Source organism: Sitophilus oryzae, unplaced genomic scaffold (genome assembly GCF_002938485.1).
Source record: "Sitophilus oryzae breed Bouriz unplaced genomic scaffold, Soryzae_2.0 scaffold_1396_pilon_pilon, whole genome shotgun sequence".
NCBI lineage: Eukaryota > Metazoa > Arthropoda > Insecta > Coleoptera > Curculionidae > Sitophilus > Sitophilus oryzae.
The window spans coordinates 10,859,925-10,868,664 of NW_022146055.1; the positions used below are offsets into that span (position 1 = coordinate 10,859,925).

Genomic DNA, 8,740 nt, shown 5'->3' on the forward strand with positions numbered 1-8,740 from the left:
TCAAATAATTATAATATCCTCACAAGACATTTTTAAATTAAATTTTAACACTATGAGGCTTTTTATTGATTCGATAGATAAACGGTTTCTTTCTTTGGTCCACTGCGCTGCGATTAAAGAAAAAATTCGCTCGACGGCAGCATTATGTGCCGGAATAGCAAAGTAAAATTCACAAATTTTAAGCAATTCTGATGATAAATCAATGTGTTTTAATTGCTTAAAATAGTAAGACCACTTTTTATCTAAAGATAATGATAAAAATTCCTCATTTTGAATCTTTGTTGTCAAACTGTCTTTTAATAAAATGATTTCATCAATTAGTTTTGTGTCATTAATTTCTACCCCTTTTTTGGATAAAAATTCAATACAGGGCAAAATATCATTAAATTTAAAGTTTGTATCATTTAAAAGCATCCATTGAAATGAATTAAATTCTGCCAATGGAGCGGCCCATTTTTCTAAATAGTCTATACATTTAGTATAGAATTGCCATACTTGCTCCTTAAAATCATTAACTTCTTTTTGTAATCCCTTTTCCCTTAACACATTTAACTGACTTCTTACTTTTAATGGTATAAATTGCTCGGAGAGCCTTCCTTGTAGTGCTGTGAGGACTGATGCAAGAATGTCCTGCACTTCCAAAATGGAAATATTTTCTTTTTCAATTAACGCAACGTTTACATGGAAAATGTGCATAGTTGAATCTAACAACCACAAATACATTTCTGAAAATTCACTCTCAAAAAATTTTCTTAGCATAGCTGGACAGTCTTGCTGAGATTCAAAGTAGGATTTAAGTGCCGGATAGAGTTTAAGAATCCGTTCAATGGCTGGGAACATGGATAGCCATCTTGTTTTGCTATGATATAAAAGTGGTTGATAGGATATTTCAACAAAGTTGCAAAATTCTTTTAATGCTTCCGTTCTTACCGTGTAGATTGAAAAGTAGTTAAATATTTTGAAGATGATGTAGTCCACATCACACTGCAGTGAATCAGCTCCATGCTGTATACAATTATGAAGAATATGGGCTGGACAACCTATACCAACTATATCTGAATTTAAGTCTTGCTTCATGTTGCTTAAAACATTTTTCTGTCCTCGTCTTGCGAGACCTCCAAAGTTTACATTAGCATTGTCACCGGAAAAAGCAATACACTTGGAAGTAATGTTAAATTTTTTTATGGTTGTTATCAGATATTTTGATATGGCTTCAGCCGTTTCACTTGAAAGGGCAGATAATTCCAATACCTGTGTCTGAATTCCGTTGAACCATTGAAAGTACTGGACAACAACAGGAAACATTTTAGTAGCTCCATGATTACTTGCATCTGTACCGATACCATAGAAATTTACAGAATTTAGACTTGATATTAATGTTTCTTGTGCGTGAGGTGAGAGTACATGATTAACAATTGCTTCGGTTTTTGTTCTTCCGCATCCAAATTTAGCAGTTATTTCTGAATCCGGAATTATCTAAAAAAACACAAAGAATATGTTAAAACTTAAAATTTGCTATTAATAACTGCATAGGTACCTTTTTTAATAACGGTATTTTTTTTCCTAGTAACTTTTGGCTGAGCTGTTTTTACTAAATTGAATAAATAAATATTTAAATACATTTTAGTACAGCCAAGTACATAATATTTTTATTATCAGATCACAAAAATGTCTAAGCTTATTTTTTTTTATTTATTTCTGACTTTTAACTCGAAGGTGAAGAAGTGTTTTTAAAACACGCTGTATATATTTTTTACTGCAAAATTGGGTACCTACCTTTTTAAGAAGAGATGAAGTGCAGTCCAACGATCTATAAGACTGATGGTGCGAAACGGTGTGATATGCTAATGTACCTTCTGCAGCTTTAAGTTTAAAATCAACTGAACTATTCTTTTGGACGAAAAAGTTATCCAGTTTCATGCAAGAGGAAGAGGCTTGAAGACTTTTCTTGTGTTTTTCCGTAGAAATATGTTTTTCCAAATCTGCTGCTCCTTTGCTGCCAACAGAAACAAACGAATCACAAGGCACACATTTGGCTTCTTCTTCGTTTCGGCCTTTTACAAAAAGTTTGTATTTTGTCGCCAGTTTTTCGGTAAATTTACACTTTCTTTTAGACATGATGTTTACTTGCTGCTGCTGAACTTAAACTGAACTATGAATACTCAACTGTGAAACTGTGAAGTGAAACCAGGTGAAACGTCGGTTTTTATATACTCGGGGGAAACCCGCAGTCAAAAGTCAAAACAAAACAATTAAAAGCGATTTCGATTTTACGCACGCTCTCTGGTTGTGTCGATCGGTATGGGTTTGGTTGTGTCGGGTCGGTATCGATATACGCGACGACCGACGCGGCGCGGCGTTGCCAGCTTGAGAAAGTCGGAACCAGGAATAATGATAATGTGCGTTTTTAGTTATTTAGAATTTTCGATTGATAAAAAGCCGGACACGACAAAAAGCCGGCCTGACGTTTTCATTTAAGCGAAAAAGCCGGACATGTCCGGCTTTATCCTGACGTCTGGTCACCCTAACTAATATACCAACTCTCCTTTTTGGACGAAAATAAAACTTATACGGGTGAATCGCTCTTAAAAAACACCCGGTATATCGAGACGGGCATGATACAATGGTTGAATGTTTAAATAATACAGGGTGAGTTTTAAATAACTGCAAATATTTTTAGGGGTAGTATATTTCGACCCCAGAAAGACAATTATTACCCCAGTCAAATTAGTTAAAATAAGGCTCATCGGTGGAAAAAATTCCCACAGTTTTAAAAATGGTTCTAAACGATTTCTCTAGACTTGGGCTGATATGTGTCAAAAGTCCCCGAAGATAGACGATGAGCTCGAGGAGTGGGGAGGAGTTAAATGTCAATTTTTTCACTTTTTTGCTTATATCTCGAAAACTATGACATCTATCGAAAAACGCTCTATATATAAAACTAAAGCTGACAAAATTCTCTATAAAAATGATTCTATAGATTTTTCTTCCCGGACTTATGGTTTCCGAACATCCTTCATACATTTGGATACTAAATCAAATGGCATATTCCAAATCCGTACAAACACATTACTTTTCATTGCACGTTTTTCATTAAAATAGCGTTGAAGAAGTACGATATCCATGATTTTTTAAGTATTAAGTATAACTTTTGGTACATACTGTTATTTTATAAATTTTAGACGTGATGCGTTCACATAAATAATCACTCCTTGACTGCGCAAGTTATTGTTGTTAACATAGCTAATGTTTTCCGTTAATTTATTTTGCTTTAAGTACCTTCATAAAATTGACTGGGCTATATGAGTTTTTTTCGCGAAAAAAAAAATGAAAACTTGGAATTTTATGAAAAAAGTTTTTAGTTTTTTTAGTTTTTATTTAAAAAACATAATTTATTGATAATATGGATTAAATGTACAAGAAAGAAAGTCCAGAAAAGATTCAGTGATTCTCAAAATTTTAGTAAAAATTTATTTTTTGGGAAATTTTTAAAGTAAAATAACTCGGTTATTTTGGATAGTCATATGATATAAAGTTTTATGATCAAGCGGGCATTGCAACTGAGAGTTAAAAAATTCTAATGTGATATAATATTTCAAAATAATTATTGTTTACGTACAAACCAAACAATCAGTGCTTTGTGTTTTAGGTTAATTAGGTAATTTGTTAATCATACTGTTTAAATTCTTTGGTAAATTTAAAAAAGAACTAAACCACATGAATACAAATTCATTCACTTATGTAATTTGTTTTGGGACTTATACAAACGCATTTAAATGTTAATTTAATTGACTCTCGTTTGATCCCCAAAACACTGGTTTTAATTTTTGTTTCTTAAAATTTTTGTATTCTAGTTTCTTAACATTGTATGTATTAAAATTATTAAATTCAAGAAATTGTTAATTGAATTTTTATAAAAACATAAAACAACATTTAAAAATAAAAGTAAAGATTTCAGTTAACGTCTCCTTTTTGCTACCAGGGCTGATCTGGACCGGGCCTACTTTTGTTTACGCGTAATCCGAACCGCGGTTCTCCGCCATATCATGGTCAATGGCCTACCGACTTGGCAAGTGTCTAAATCGACTCTTACTCACGAGATATCCGATCTCATCCGGCCTCGAACCGGCGTGAATGGGCAGTGTGTGTCAATAGATTTTACACTGATGCCTTTTTTTGGACAACAGCACGATACAGAGTTTCGAACCGGTCACCCGTCCATCCACTAGTATCGCCTTACGTCGCTGAACTTCGGTGTTCTAATGGGAACTGATGTTTCGACGTGGCTGGGCCGTTGCCCGTTTAAAAATAATGAATATGACTAGTAAAAATTAAATAGAATCAAAGCTTTTGCCTGTTTGTGTCATCTTTTGTGACCCGAATGCAGAGACTGACATAAATCTAAATATGAAGTATGCCAGTCTCTGGAAAGTCTGCCCAAGAGAATGGAAGTAATTCTAGACCTAACACCACTATACATTGTTAAAAATTAAAATATTAATTATTGAAATTGTGAGCCCTACTATTAATAGTATAAACTTAAATCTAACAAAAATATTCCATGCAAGTAGCTATTTATTAATAAGTACCTATCGCGTATTAGTATGCAGGTACCATTTTAAAATCTGCTTAACCTCTTTATCTTCAATAACAATGAAATATATTTGGGCCAAAACCATTACTTACAGTGTGACGCAAAATGCCGAATTATGCAATATAGTACAATTATTATAATTGATATTATATATTTGAAGAACAAAATTACCATAAAGGTCGTTAATATTTAAATGCACTTTTTACTTTTATATATTATTTATATTTTATATTTTTTGGGGGGATAAACTTTTTAATGTGTCCTGATTCATATTTTATTTTTGAGAGTTTACTTTTTTAATTTTAGGTAATGTTTGCATTTATAATTGTCCCCAACGAGAGGCCCCAATGAGTGGCATTTATATGGTTTTATAAAAAAACATATAAATAATTAAAACACAAAGATTTAAAATATTTTTAGCGGATGTGTGTTAAGAATGATTATATGAACTGAAAAAATATTAACACACTCTTTTAAAATTAATTAAAATTAATAATTATTATCTCCACTTTAAATAACATATGACTGTTGAGGGATAATTGTTAATTTTCATTAGTAGATATTTTCATTTAATTAAAAGGTAGATCTTTTGTGTCTTTTTTTGTATATTCTGTTCTGGGCATACTGATTTGTAGAATTAAATATTATGAAGAATTAATTCAGAAGGTCTAATAATAAAGAAAATTCATGTGACAAATTAAAAAGATCCAGTAGTATATATGCCAGTAGTGTAAAAAGTATATTAAGGGCGCGATTTTTAAATTCACTGTTGCCAACCATGGACAATATTCGGCGTCGGACTGACTAACTGGAATTTAAATTTCCCGCTGGGGATTCAGGTGGTAGCTCTGCTATAAAAAATGTCAAGTTGCCATATTTATTTATTTATTTCATGACATTGTTATTCGTTTTGACACTTTAGTTTTGTATTACGAGTTTTTGGTTTAAATAGATAATGTTGTGATACTTTAAGCTTAAAAATATTTACTAGCAGACCTTGCAGTCGCACATTGTTCTTTTTAGAACCTCTTTTAGTGCGAAGTGTAGAAAGTAGAATGTAGAATGTTTAGGAGGGGAGTTAATCATCTCAACTTTACAGATCTATTGTGTTTTCCCTTTCTTGAGTTATAACGAGTTATAATAATCATACAGTCTCATGGCTTTAACAGAAGCTAGTATCTGAGACCGCTCCACAGAGGCCAGCTTTCTATCCCTGACATCAGCCGTACCAAAGTTCATGGTACGAATGGTCGTCGTCTCGGCGCACTCAGTGATGAGGTGTTCTGGTGTTTCCCCATTTCCCCCATAGAATCTGCATTCGCCGTTGTTTCTCAGCTTCAGCCTACGGAATGTGTTCGTTGAGGAGACAGTGCCCTGTTAGAAACCCCGTGACAATCCGAAGATTGTTTTCACTTAAATCAAGGAAAACCTTTGATTTTTCTCGGTCATAAGTTCTGAGGAACTTTTTCTAGTGTCTTAGACCGTTGGATGACACCCATTCCAAGTTACGGACGGATTCTTCAGTTCCGCTTTCAGTTGGTTCCCGTTTGGAAATCAGAAGGGTTCTGGTTCAGTTAGTGGTATGTTCTCTCCTTTTCTAGAATTAGAATTTAGAATAAGTGGGAGGGGGGTTAATCTCTGCGACCTTAGAGATCTATTGTGTCCCCCTTTCTTGAGTTATAAGTCATCATATAGTCCCAGGACTTCCTACGGAGACCCGTGTCCCTCACAGTCGAGGAGCTACGACCCAGGCCGGGTAGACGAAACGGTAGCTTGTGTCGCCTGTTAGGTTTAGAGGTAGGAGGTAGGCTCCTGACCCTTGGAGGAGGTGGTAGCTTGTATGCCACTTGCGGAGGATGGTCTCACGCAAGTGTCAGCCACCTCTCCTGTAGTTCTCTTTGGGTTTGGCCCCTTGGAACTTTCATTGTTACTGTTCCCAGTGTCGCTAGGGGGTTTCCCCACAGCTTCACCGGTGATGTTTTTATTACTATTATTACCAGATCTCATAGTGTTCCTATGAGTCGCTAGGGGACAGTCGGTCCACTTCTACAGAGCCCCGCATGTAGAAGTAAGGGTAAATACAATCGGGTGCCCCCCGGTGCCCCAAGGTTGAGGCTGTCCGTAGCCCCGCCCGGTATCGTTATATGTCTTGGTGCAATTCCCTGGCCACGACACTACAGTCAGGGACAAGACGATGAGTGAGATGCTTCTTAGACCAAGCCAAGTGCTAGGGGGGATTCCGCCCAGCACCTGACCAGGAGCTTTCCCACCAACGACAAGGTCTTGCATCTCCTAGGGGAAGCTCCTTTTTCTAACTAGATCATTTGCTTTTTCATTGCCTTCTATCCCTTGGTGAGCAGACACCCAGAGTAGGAGGACTTTATTTTCTTTGCCTAATTTGTTGAGCTTCTCTAGGCATCCTTTGACCAACTTCGAATTTATGGTTAGTGAGTTGATCGCGTTTAGTGCTGCTTGACTATCGGATAGGATGGCAATTTCCTGTTTTCGTTAGTTCCTATCTAAGATAAATTGTACGCATCTAGTGCGAAGTGTACAAGTTAGCTTAAAAGCCGTAAAAAACTCATCTCAACTGTATTAGAATATTTTAAACGGGAAAACGGGGTCCTTTATGTCTCTCTTAAGTGCTGTTAAGAAGGTGATATTTGTTGATGTAAATAATAACTGTTTATATATTTATAATTAATTTATTTTTATTTCCTAAAATATTTTGATTAAAAGAAAATATGTAAAAGTGGGCAACGGTGTGCCGGTCAAACTTAATCACGTGGCTAAAATTTTATTTGATATGAACTATACTATATGACTTAAAATATGTACAACGACAAGATACTTGACAGTCACAGTTGTTGACTATCATTTTAATTTAAAAGTAAGTTGAATTTTATGTCATTTTTTAGGAGAATCCAATAAATTTTTAGATTTTGGATTGCGTCTCCCACAGAATGTCGAAATTTTCACTAGCTCTTTGGACAGTTCATGGACAGTATCAAGGTTTTTTATCGTAACTATACAGGGTGAGTCTTAAATAAGGGCATATATTTTTAGGGCTGGTAGATCACGACAAAAGAAACATACCTACCTTTTCTTTTTATCGTTTTTCAAATAAGTCCAAAATAACCGAGTTATTTTACTTTGAAAATTAAAAAAAATGATTTTTTGTTAAAATTTTGAGAACCACTGGATCTTTTCTGGGGTCTCTTTCTTGTAAATTTAATCTACTACCTATGTTGCCATATTTTCAAGAAATTATTTATTTTAACTAAAAAAAAATTGGAATTTTCAAATTTTCTTTTTGCTTGCAACTTATAATTATTGTGTTTCAGAGGTCGAAATATACTACTCATAAAAATATTTTCACTTATTTAAGACTCACTCTGTATAAGTATATGTACAGCTGGTTCCAATAAAATTGAATACGATTTAAAACATATTTTTATTATTTCGTGCAGTATATTTTATGATACCAGTCCCCCATTTCTCTACTCATGTCATGCTGACGTTCTGAAAAATTTATTTGCCACTTTGTCAAAAGCAAAGTTGTTTTATACAATGTCACAATAACCTTAACATATCAAAATACTTGACACATAAATATAAACTGCCCAAATATTCGAAAAAAATGTGTAAAGAGTCGTATTCATTTTTTTTGGAACCAGCTGTACTAAAATCAAATTATATAGGAATACAAAAGACTTTTAAAGAGTTTTACCCACATATAATACAGTATAATCGAAAAGAAATGCCGTCAAAGACGGCGTGGGCAATGAAAATCGATAATGATTTTAGCCTATAATTATCATCTATTGTCTTTCCCCAGCCGTCTTTGACTTTTTTTTTTCGATGGTATTTTATTTCTACTCTAGAAGTTTCCTTTTAGTGGCGGTATCTTTTTAGGTTTAATTTAGATAGTTTATTTAAAGTTGTTTTCTCTATTAACAAACAATAGCAATTGGCACTGATAACAGATTCTATAATATTGTTTGAGCCTTTTTGTAAAAATACTTTTCTATAACCCTGTAAATTATTGAAAAATCCTTCTGAACGAACAGATAAAAACACCTTAAGGTTGCATTTAAGTAGTCGCGGTTTATTCAGAGCTTGATGTCACATATTTTGCAAGCGATC

At 34.2% G+C, this 8,740-nt stretch overlaps 1 protein-coding gene across 1 annotated transcript; it reads right to left on the bottom strand.

The window, feature by feature from the left end:
* On the bottom strand, positions 1-2,519 carry LOC115875779. Its single transcript, XM_030891283.1, has 2 exons — positions 1,777-2,519; positions 1-1,476 (listed from the first exon to the last, which is right to left on the bottom strand). Exons 1-2 carry the CDS (start codon positions 2,116-2,118, stop codon positions 1-3), a joined length of 1,818 nt encoding a protein of 605 aa, XP_030747143.1. The 5' UTR covers positions 2,119-2,519.
* Between the last annotated feature and the right edge of the window lie 6,221 nt (positions 2,520-8,740).

Excerpts from the sequence above, each read along its gene's own strand:
- LOC115875779 (XM_030891283.1), bottom strand. The coding sequence starts at position 2,118 with ATGTCTAAAAGAAAGTGTAAATTTACCGAAAAACTGGCGACAAAATAC. Across the intron at positions 1,477-1,776 it reads CTTCATCTCTTCTTAAAAAG|ATAATTCCGGATTCAGAAAT; the intron begins GTAGGTACCCAA and ends GTGTTTTTTTAG.